Below are 12,484 nucleotides of genomic sequence, written 5' to 3'. Positions count from 1 at the left end.
TGTGGAGGGACGGGGATCGAACCACCAACCATATGATCAGAGGACAACCTGCTCTACCACCTGAGCCACAGCCGCCCTTGGTTGGTAACGGTGGAACATATCAGCTACTCCCCCGCCGCCGCTGATGGTGGAAACAGAACTGTGACCGCTAACTAAACTAGCATCAGCAGCCAAATACTGCCTGTGCGTTCCGGATACTTCCGCCCCATCAGAGCGCTCCCTGGTGGTGGAAGTGACCCCGGACCGCGCCGAAAATTCAGATATTCATCATTAATTGGGCCTGAATATCCAGAGACCAGAAAGTTCTATTGGGACCAGCCCTACTGGTTATTATAACAACTATGAACAACACATATTAACAACAAATGAGCCTTCCAGCATGAAGCCCTCCTCGTATCTCGACCTCCGTCTTGACAATCCGACAGCTTTGCTATCCGACATAAAAGAAGGTTTTACATTTAGTGTCGGATTATCGAGTCCCGGCTCTTCCTCCAGAAGTTAAACCCAGACGTACCCTTGGGTCTCCTCTATACAGCACCATCAGGAGTTGGTAAGAATCCAAGTGTCATCTTATAGGATCAATCCGGCTCTTTTTGCATAATCAGCCCAGAAAGTCTTAAGTGCTCACAACAACCTGATTCATGCACAGGACGCTGCCATTCCTAAATGTGCTTTTCTACTTTCCAGGGGCTCAGTGATGGTTGGTTTTGATTAAAATCATCTGGCAGGGATTTCTCAACATAACTAATGTAACACACGTCTGTGCTGAATTTCAATCAAGTTATTTTAGAGGTTTAATGGTTAAAATAACAGAGCGATGTGTAAAAACAGCAGAACTTTTCCATTCAGCTGCCGTACGCCATTCACAAGTTATTATGTTTGGAAAGTATGAATAATTATCAGTCCTAAATGACAAAGTGACAGATTGTTGTTTCCAAAGGTTTGACTTCTGAGCAGCTAAACGCACCGTTTCTCTCCATCAAAGTCATTATCTGGAGTAAAAGTCCTGCATATTAGCAACTAAAGGGAAGTCACTCTGACACGTTAAACAGCAAACATCAAGTGAGGACTGAAACACTTCCTGCTCCACAGCTGCTCTGGTTTGGAGGTATGGAGGAGGACCACTTCTGAACCAGGACATCATGGGATCAACCAGAACAGCTTCTACTGGAGGTGAAACATGTGACAAACTATCTCCACTGAGCGCTGAGCGGCTCATTTTGACGGTTCTGTTGGAGGCAGCCGATGGAGGCATGATGGAACAAACCAAAGGTCCAAAACAGAACCACATAAACCGAACAAGAGCAACACAATGTTGGAAAAACACCACCACTGTCATATTTGTTTTTCTGCTATATAGACACACCATTGCCCATAAAGTTGGAATAATGTTTGTTTTCAGACACATTCCCCTTTTTGGATGGATAATAAAAATAATAATAGTAATAAATAATAATAATAGTAATAAATAATAATAATAATAATAATAATACTTTGACAGATAGATCCTAAAATACAGGTAAAATATCAGGTAGGACAGGCCAAACAGGTAAAAACAAATTAAGAAGTGCATGTAAATACACACCATCAAAAATGAAAATGTACAGAATGGATAGCTGGTTAAAAACTGGCTAAACGGACGACATCACACATGTATTATATGTATATTGTGAAATCAATACAGTTTTGTGAAGATATACAGTTTATCTGTCAAGAATGAATCACATTGTCACAATCATTTCATGAGAAGAGGTGAAAAGGAAAATAATTTTATTCCAACTTAATGGTCCACTGTGTCTGTATATTATGATATGATGAAATATAGGACTCTATTTTATTTTTTTATTTGATAATTAAATTTGAGAATGATTTAGGAAACTTTAAAGAAGATGAATGAGGAATAAAAAATACACTAAAAAAAAATAAAAATGACTTGGATGATTGGAACCATGTCCTTAGAGTAGTTGCCAAAAGGACAGTATTTATTTATTTATTTAAAACTTTATGTCATCCTACTGAACGTTTCCTCTCATTTTAACCTCTCAGTCTCATAGAAGCTCTTCTATGGATGTCTGCTAAAAATCAGCATTTGCAATAAACTCAACGATACCTCCTGCATTGAGTAGCTGCTTTAACTGGTTTAATTATGTTTACAGTGTCAGTCCCCAGAGCTGCACGACACTGGGAGGAAAAAAAAAAAACCTGACCTTGTGATGTTTTGTTTGGTTGCAATGAAAGCATGAAAAAAATAACAGGATTTTCTTTTTTTTTTTTTCTTTTTTTTTTTTTTAAAGAGGACTCGAACAACTCTATTCTCAAAAAATTAATCATCCTCGAATAATTAGGCAGAGCATCTGTATCAAAAATGCTAAATCATTTTAAAAATGACTTCAGCTTTGAAGACTTTTTTTTTTTTTTCTTTTTGGAGCGTGAACCACTTGGAACCTTTTTTCAGATTGTTTAAAACTAGTAAAGGCTGCGAAACAGTCGTCGTATGAAATTAAAAATCTGGTTCTGCACTCATTGTACAGATAATGATTTGTTCAGACGCTAATTAGTCGTGTCGCCTCATGTGGTGGCACCAATTAAAAAAAACACTACAGTCTTTTTTTTTTGCAATCAAATCTGCCTTTTCTCTCCTGTTTCTAACTCATGTTGCTGTAGTGCTCCTAAAGTAGAAAAAAAAATCCTTAAATGGGAGCAAACTCTGTTCTATTTTCCTGTAAATTAGCCTGAAAAACAAGGAGGAGTTTTACTTTTCCTATCAAGCGCTGGAGTTAATCCACACGTGCACATGATGCTGAATACTGTGCAGCCTTTAAAGCAACCTCCATCCTGGAAACTAGAGCCAAGACAACAGACGGTTTTACTGTGAAATCAAACTTGGCCTGAACAGTCGATTTGATGTGTAAAAATATTCCGAAAGCTAAATTTGGCCGCATGCTTTGGGAACTGACTGGCGTTAATGGAAGGTGCAGACCAACAGCAGTCATCGGGCTCTAATGTGTTCAGTCGTGACTCAATAATCCGACACTAAACGTAAAACCTTCTTTTATGTCGGATTGTCAAGACAGAGGTCGAGATACGAGGAGGGCTTGATGCTTGAAGGCTCATTTGTTGTTAATATTTATCAACTATAGTTGTTATAGTAACTACCAAATGGCACTTTCTGGTCTTTGGATATTCAGGCCCAATTAGTGATGAATATCTGAATATTTGGTGTGGTGGGGGGACACTTCCACCCCGGGGCAGCACTCCGATGGGGTGGAAGTGGCCAGAACGCACAGGCAGTACTTGGCTACTGATGCCAGTTTAGATAGTGGTCACAGTTCCGTTTTCACCATCAGTGGCGGTGGCAGAGTGGCAGATACGCTCCACCGTTACCATCCATGTTTACTTCCATAAACACTGAGCACGCTCATTGTATGTGATGTCGTGTCCTCTTCTGCGCATGCGGGACACTTTTGGGTCGTATGAAGTTCACACAGCAGATCACATACAAGTCGCATTGAATTAGAAATGTGAACGAACTCAAAGAGAAATCCTCATTGAGCATTAAGTCCTGCAGTCTGAACGTAGCCAATCTGTGGGATTGTTCAGTCAGATAATACGCCGTCATCCTGATTGGTGACATTAAATGTCATGTTGGAGTCGGAATCCAAGGCTGTCGGTATGTTAAGGCTGTTTTTAATGGGTTCTGTTTGTTTTACTTAAAAACCTGTCGGATAGCAAGGTTTTCAGATTGTTAAGAGTCGGATTATCGAGTCACGACTGTACGTCCACTGGTGTCATCTTAGTTTAAAATGCACATAGCAGGAAACAACAACACAGTTAATGTCATTCACACTAACTAACTTCCACACTGCAGCAGCTTCGTTGGCCCTCGAGGGTCTGAGGCTCCAAACCGCTTTGCAGCCTGTAATCCATCTTTGATTGTAAAGATTAACAATAACACGGAGATGCTGCTCATTAGCAGGAAGCACTGACCGGCTTTCCTCACGGCTCACTCCGGGGTTAAAGGTGACGCCGCGAACCTCCGCGAAAAATATTTGAAAGCCGCCGCGTCTCCAGAGCTAATGATGAGGAGGAAGACATGTAAACTTCGAATTAGAAACCAAAAATAAATCTTTCGACTGTCAGAGCTTCTCCTTTGTTCTTATTTGAAATCTCTCCCTAAAGACAGTGAACGTGTCCGTCGTCAGCGGGACCGAAAAATGATGAGTCAGCTACTATTTAATGACTAAGTTTATATTTCAGCCACAGAAAAATCCCTTTTTTCCTCCCTCATATAGTTATTTCAATATATTTTGATCTTCGAAGAAAGTTTTGTTGAAGCGACTCACTCCTGTTTATCCAGAATGTTCCACTGGATCAGTTCATTGCATCATTATGAAGCTCCCACTAGTGGACGTCCACATGTCCTGTAAATAAATCTAGTAAATAATCAGTAGTTACAGCCCTGATTCAGCCAGACACGATGATCTTTTTATTTACTCTGGGTACTTTCACACATTCCCACCTCCTGCCGACCACCGCCCGGCCCCCCGCCGGAGCGTCCGCCTTGCTCAAGGGCACGTCGGCAGTCTCGAGGAAGTCGACGCGAGCTCCATTTTAACCCAGATTTTTAACCTGCTGGTCGAGGGATTAAATCGGCAACCTCGCATTCACGAGCTCAGCTCTCTAGCCTTTAGGCTGCCACCGTCCCAAAATAGCTTCTCAGTGTATCATATTTGCATAAATCTGGTAGGAAGAGGGAAGAGCGCTTAAACAGAGGCGCTCAATAGCGTTAGTTACAGTGGAGCTGAGTCTGAGGGACAGCTGCAGGTGAACGGGGAGCAAAGCGGAGAGGGAGCAGGACCAGAACCTCCCAGAAGAACCGCAGAGTATCCTTATCTCAGCTGGACACACTTATAGCATCATCCCGTACTGCTATTCTCTTCTCTAGTCAGGATTATAAAACTCTCGATCGCAAACCGTTCCTGTTTAGCTACATGTTGCCTAGCAACACAAATTTTCTAGAAAGGCTCAGGAACTATTTTTGTTGGCGTCTGAACGGAAGATTAAAACCCTACAAATTAAGAACTTACATTTTATTTATTTGTTCCACGATTGGAGAGAATGAAACTGGGGCTAAAACCCGCTCATCTGTCGTGGTGCTGAAACTAGAAGCCTTTACTTCTAGACTGCTCTCCACATTTTCTCTGTTCAGCTCCAACGCAGAGCTGCTCAGGAAACTACGCCGTCCTCTCTGCTCGATGGTCGGAGCACATTTCCCCGTTCGTGTAGACAAACAGCAGAGGAAGGCGGCGTGTACGCGATTAAAGAGCGACTGCATAATGAAGCCTTGGTAGACTGTCGAGCTCTTTGGACGGAACAAAAAAAACATGTAACGCATGTGTTGGAATAAATGGAGAGATCATCACAGTGTGTGTACATTGAAAAATAATTAATCTGCAGTGTTGTCAAAACACACACACACACACACACACACACACACACAGTAGAATCCCCCAAAGGCCTTCAGATGTATTCAAAATGTCTTACACGGCTCGACTATATATAGCTTCAAAGACCCAGATTCCCCTATGTAGGTAAGGTAGACACACACGTACAATGAAGCGGCAACAACATGCCAACGCATTAGCACAATCTGGATTATTGGAACATCTGAAAACAAAAGCTTCTCTCACACACACACACACACACACACACACAGTCTCACAGCGTGTAAGGAGGGATGAAAGAGCCGGATAAAGGAATGAGACTAATGGAGGAAAGTTGCTTAATGACAAATTGTCAGATTGCAGAAGCCATTTTCTCTGCTCGTCATTTAGCTCTTTCATCCCCGAGCGCCGTTAAAATATTCCTCCGCTTCAAGGCTTTCGCTCGGTCACACTTTCATTTTCTTCTTACTCGTCGCCGTCTCCCTCTCTCTCCCTCTCTCTCCTCCTTCTGCTTTCTGCAGAAGGCCCCACGATGCGGATGCGATCAAAAAACTGGGTCATACGAAAACCCACGACAGACTCCGGGCCGACTCCATCCCGGCTGCTCCACGCTGTGTCAAAGTTTTATAACCACTCCAACGTGGATTATGATTTCTGTGTGAGGCTCTCCATCGACGTCCTTTATTGGTGAATTAAATGCAGCTAATGTTTGTGGACGTATTTCGACACAACGTCCGAAAGCCGCCGCGTATGAAATGTAACCTACAAAGATTTTTTGTGTGTGTTTGGGGCTTTTGTGACGGATGTTATTAATCAGCCACCGGCTATTTGTCATCTATGCTGTCAGAAGCCTTGTGACGTGTCCAACGCTCCCATACTTAAATGAGGACTTTTTTTTTTTTACAGCTCACTGTCGCACTTTTTTCCCCCCATCAACTCCTTTTTTCATACTTTTAGCACAACAGTAATGAACGTAATTAACCTCCCGCAGGGTCCGAGGGCAAAGATTTGTTGTCGGGCGCCTAATAACCAACCGCTAAAGGTGACAGTTTCATTATTTTTAACACAGAAACTGACCAGAGCTGAAACGATCGATCAAGAGAGAGAACTCTGTTTGTGAAATTGTGAAACCTTACATTTTAAGCCGAAATGCCGGAAAAAGTCTCAGAAAGTTCGATATTTGTTAGTTTCAGGTTTAGTTTTTTAAAAATGGTCACACAAAACAACACATTTTGAACACTTTTACACTGTGTGCTGACATTTTATAGAATTAACAGTCTGTCATTTAATATTAAATAAATGTTTGCGGTGTTTTCAGCAACCTTTTCTGTGTGCTGATTATCGACACAGTACAAATAATGATATAAATCACAATAAAAAGCAGCATTTCAAACTGAGAATGGTGATTAAATGTTTTGCATTTTTAGTCAATGAATGAAAAAATGGAAATATTAACCAGTTTACTGTAAAGTCTTATTCTGTGACCTGCAGCCTGTTAAGTTCACCAATGCTAGGTGTCCATCAGTAATATCATCTGACAGGTTTATTCAATAAAAACTCGTCTAAATGATCTGAGACAAACTACGAACATGCAGGCAGCAGTTTCCAAAAAGCTCATCCAACACCGGTTATGCAACACCATCAGGTGATGTAATGTTAATGTTCCTTTCGGTTGAGTCTCTTTCACGCTGCTGTCAGAAGGAATGAGTCGGTTCCGGGTTTGATCAAGACGCTGCACCTAAAGCTACTTCTGCATGTTCGCTAAAGAGACATCGCTGCGTTCTCCATTTTAACCCACGACACGTGTTGAGGCTCACAAACAAAAAGCAACGGTTTCAGTGTTTTCAGGTGTGACGACTTCTGATGAACTTTAGTTCAACCGACGGACCAAAATGAACTGAACTCCACAATCACTGGTATTTAAAATGATCATATAATTACTAATAGATCATGTCAACAAGTTTGTAAGTTTTTAAGGATCTGAAATTTGGCAATTAATCTACTACAATTTTCATTTTGTATGAAATCAATGATCACATTTTAAATTGAACACACGTTGGCTTAATTACCAACATCATTATGTCAACACACGGTTAGCCTAAAGCAATGAATTAGAATATCTTGCGACTATAAATGTAATTATTTGGCTCTAGCTGGTCCTCTCGATCACTGTTTAGAGCGCAGACAGGGATAGAAGGTTTTACAAGTGAATGAATCAGCCTCTGAATGAGTCGCTGCTCCGTAGTGGAGAGAACAGAATGCTAATGCTAACGCTAGGTGAGCAGGATGGACAGACGGACCACGAGTTTCAGAAACATCACCTGGATGTAATGAGGAGAGTCAGAGTGCTGTACGACTGCAGAGCGGAGGGATCCGGAGTCTTTTCCATTTATCTCGCCACAGACCAGAAAAACTCCCGTAACCATGGTAACTGTAACTGTACACAAAGATAGCAGCGACTCTCGCCTCGAAAGTGCTTAAGAGATATAAAAATTGCAAATGAAAAAAAGAAAGAAAAAAAAAGAAGCGACTCTAAAATTGATCTACTTTTGTGACTGAAACCAACATGAGCTGCATCACATGAACACGTTCTGGGGGTTTGGGAGCCTCGTAGGCCTGAGAGGTTGGTAACGCCGTCACAACGGCAAAGATCATGACAAATGAGATCACAAAATGAAATCACCACGATGATCACTTGGTAACTCAAGCAAGACAACTTCTATAGGAACACAAATGACGATACATCTGTGCACTAAATCAAGGGATGTCAGAGCCAGTGTTGGTGTGTGATGATGGGAATCAGTGTCAGGAGCTGAAGTCACTCAAGTCAATTAAGTTAAATTGCTCCAATTCAGAGAAATGGTTGGCGTTAAGCTTTTATAATCAGACATCTGACAAATAGAATCGGTTATTATTCATCTCAAAGCACGACAGTGACGTGGAAATTGGATGATTGAATCAAATGTTGGCTGTTGGGGTGGATTCATTTGATATGGATCGAATATTAAAACCATTCTTTAGAATAATTCACTAATCGGTTGATACATTAATTGACTAATCAAGAAAAAAAACTATTCAAATATGCAGCTCCAGACTGGATCATGGAGTTATGGGTTATAGGCGGCGGTGGCTCAGGTGGTAGAGCAGGTTGTCCTCTGATTGTAAGGTTGGTGGTTCGATGCCCCACCCCTCCACAGGGGCCTTGGGCAAGACACTGAACCCCAAGTTGCTCCTCATGGCAGGTAGCACCTTACATGGCAGCTCTGTCGCCATTGGTGTATGAATGAGAAAACACTGTAAAGACCTTTGAGTGCCGCTAAGGTAGAAAAGCGCTGTATAAGTGCAGACCAGCTTCACCTCTAGTGGTGCTGGATGCACCCAACAAGGCTCATTTTAACTAATGTTCTCATAACTCAACGCGGGTGAGCGGTTGGTCGTTGAGGACGGCTGTGGCTCAGGTGGCAGAGCTGCTCGTCCACTAATTGCCAGGTTGCCGGTTTGATCCCAGCACCTCTACATGTCTCTAAGTGTCCTTGGGCAAGACATGAAGTTGCTCCTGTGAATGGGTGAATGGGAACCACATTGTAAAGTCTTAGTGAGCGCCACTAAAAGGTAGAAAAGCTCTATATTTACCGTACGGTGTTGAGAGCAGCAGCACTGGGGGCCTTTCCTTTAACGGACACAGTCGCCGCCGCCGCATATGTTAAATTGATGAAGCCTCATTAGCGCCGCGAGACGTCGAAACCCACCAATCTGAGACGCCGCTAGCTCCACCTGTCTGCAGCCCGACGCGGCCGGGCTGTCAGACATCACAGACGTTAGCAGGAAATCACATCAGATCACAAACTGCTGCGACAACGCTCTGTTGTTGAAGAATGAAGCCTCCGTCAGGGCTGAGTGTTCAGAGAGTGACCCACGCTGCCTCCTCCATGGACCAACACTCGGCTTCCAATTTACTGATACCAGATAACGTGCCATCTTTTTACAAGATGGGGCTATTAATGGTATATTTTGGGGGGATGTACATCATGAATGTATTCACAAGAACACATTTTGAACTATTATAGTTTATCGTGTAAATATAAATAGTTTAATTACGCAACAGACACGTTTTACTACAGCATAACCCACATGCGAGCATGAGTGCACTGATTTCTGCAACAGAGAAGCCCACGTATATGTTGTTTCTGCATGTACAACTCAAATTTATGCATTTATTCCAAGCACACCTACTTAAATATACAAATGTTTGTTCATTCATGAAGACCCATGAGGAGGAATTTGGTATTTTTTTATATATAAGGGTGAAAAAATCTAAAATCTGAGCAATATTTCTTTCTTTTTAACACTTGATTATCACCTATTATTGTCATACGAGCTCTGATTGCCTCTCCAGTTATGTGCAAATTATAAATGATGTTATTTCAGACTACTACAGTGTGTTTCAGTCCAATCTCCAGCTTTCTTTCCATCAGCCCGACCCAGAACAGCCACCTACAGCAGCACAAACTCTCACATCCATCCAGGCTTAAACGGCAAATTCAATTTAAACCACAACAAAAAAATAAAAAACAGATTCTTTTTATAGTGTCTGTCTGATCAGCACCCAAAGGCCCGGGGATGCCTCACTCCTCCACACCCCGCGACATAATGCAGAACCCCGGCCCGTTCCAGCTGCCTTCAACTCTCCGACCCTCCACGTCTAAATGATCTCTTTAAAACTCCTGCTATTGTGTCTCACCTTCCTCCTCCTCGCCCCTGATCCCTAAATCCTCTCAATTTGACCGTTATTTCTCCCCCCTCTCTCTCTCCTTGACTCCACTCACACTGTTGTTATTCTCATTTGATGGCATATTTTTCTAGCAGCAGCCACAAAATCCTTCTCAGCTGAACTCTGCTGAAGGAAAGGAATTAAAAAGAGGAGCTAAATATAAATATAAAAATAAATATTTCTCATGAAAATAAGCTAATCCGGTGCAGGACAGAGTCCCTCCTCGAAGTCTGATAACGTATGGGACAAGCAGTGATGGATGTGTAACAGTGTAGCGCCATCTACTGGGAGCCGTGGCGGGTGATTGTTGATTTGCGGGGTTGTGTAATGATCAAATGACTGGATGCCAGCGTACAGCAGCCTGCAGGGTGTCAACACTGCTCCCACGGACACGATCACGTTCTCAGCAATGCTTCAGAAACACACATGATTATATTTACTCCATGAACAGATTTTAACTAAAGCACGGAGACGAAATGTAATGAAGAACCTGAACAGGAAGGATTTTTCTTCTTCTTTCTAATGAAACAAACGATATTATTGTTCCACACAGTGCAGAGCTTGTTCTCCTTTTCTTAAAAGTGTGGAGCTAGTTGTTTAGAAGCTGTCTGTTCACATGGCAGACTTGTTTTTTTTTTTCCACTGAGGAGACGTCTGAACTGATTTTACAACAATGCTTTGCTTCATGCTGGAATTACTTGACTCTCCCATAAAAAAGAATAAAAAGTGTCACGTTTGTTGACTATAATGCAAAATACACCTTTTGGATGTACAGTAGATTATCAGCAATACAAATAAATCACCTTTTTTTCTATTTCTGTGCATGTGAGGATGACAACATGAGCAATTTATTTGTACTTTTTTAAACATTAGCTGCTTAAATGCCAAAAAAATATAAACAAATGCACATTTTTCTGCACAACACCACTATACTGTTGTGCAAAATCATTTTGTAGGTGCAAAATAAACTGATCTCTGCACTTGAATTTGAAATACATCCACATTTTGGTTCATTTCTAGTGGACTTAAAAGGAAAAATATATGTTATCTGGATTCAGAGGGGGGGAACCTTTTGAAAATGTGACAGTAAATTAAAAATATCTTCTGTGATTGTGATGCTGAACAGATTAAAATATTCAAACTGGTCTTGTAGTTTTTACAGTTTGCGTTCTTTACTAAATATGAGCATCATTTATTGTTATCTTTCTATCGTCTATATTTTATCCTACGAGGGCCTCTTTTGTAAAATCTGTCCAAGTAAAAACAAAAATAGAATCTCCCTTTTAGTAGCTGAAATCTGCACATCATTTAAAATCAATAAAACTGAATTTACTACACAAATATTAACCCTTAAATCATCTCATTTACCTGAAAAGCAACTTATTTATGTCACATCATGCTGTTTAAGTTTGGGCTGCTTTGTCTCAAACTTTATTAAAAGGTGAATAAATGATCAATTAGCCAAAATAAATTAGAAAAATGTGCTATTTTTATATCGCTAGCAACACAAAAATCCGAAACACGAGCCAACATGCTGACCCAAAACAACTAAACGCTGATAAATAAACATGGCAGCGACTCCGGGACCGACGGCAGCAACGTGAAGCCTCGGTGTCAAACATCTGCGTGGTGTCATGAAGTCGACGTGTCGCCTTCTCACACGGTGCAAACTTTACGCTTTTATAGGATGTAAACAAACTCCGAATGCAGCTGCACGCTATCATCGCCGCCGCTGCACCTTCCCTGCACCTCCACCTGCTTCGTCTTCAAAAGTGGAGGAGTAGGAAACCCCTCCACCTCCTCCCCTCCTCCTCCCCTCCCTCTCCCCCCCCCGGTATCAAATCCACAGCAGGATCTGGTGCTTCTCAAACTACCCACACAATAAAAGACACACACTCCTGCTCTGTAAACACGCAGTTATATCCACTCGCTCCACATCCGAGCATCATCGGCGGCAGCAGCATCATCACCACCGGCAGCAGCAGCAGCAGCGGATGATGAATAATCGCCTGCACAGGAATTGCGAATCGGCCACGCACTCACCTGCTGTAAATACATGAAGGTAAGGGCTGCGCAGGACAGCTGAGGACAGGCATCCACGTTGGGTAACGCCACGCATGTTCCTCCAGGATGCTGCATGTTCCCTCCTCTGGCTGACAAACTCAAACCCCCTCAACCCCGACAATACACAAGGCTGTCTGAGCGGCGAGGTGGAGAGAGCAGCAGCAGCAGCAGGATGGGAGAGGAGGGGGGAGAGAGAGAGAGAGAG

The 12,484-nt window shown here is 42.2% G+C and overlaps 1 protein-coding gene across 1 annotated transcript in view; it reads right to left on the bottom strand.

Annotated features, from left to right (window-relative positions):
• The window catches only part of rbfox1 (RNA binding fox-1 homolog 1), a 159,623-nt gene extending 147,269 nt beyond the window's left edge, over positions 1–12,354 (bottom strand). The window contains exon 1 of the mRNA XM_008284947.1: positions 12,259–12,354. Coding sequence (XP_008283169.1) covers positions 12,259–12,354 — 96 coding nt within the window. The remainder of the gene's footprint in view (positions 1–12,258) is intronic.
• Between the last annotated feature and the right edge of the window lie 130 nt (positions 12,355–12,484).

This window comes from Stegastes partitus, unplaced genomic scaffold (genome assembly GCF_000690725.1).
Source record: "Stegastes partitus isolate 25-593 unplaced genomic scaffold, Stegastes_partitus-1.0.2 Scaffold381, whole genome shotgun sequence".
NCBI classification, from domain to species: domain Eukaryota; kingdom Metazoa; phylum Chordata; class Actinopteri; family Pomacentridae; genus Stegastes; species Stegastes partitus.
Note: the sequence above shows the minus strand (reverse complement) of the source record. Positions and strands in the feature narration are given on the sequence as shown.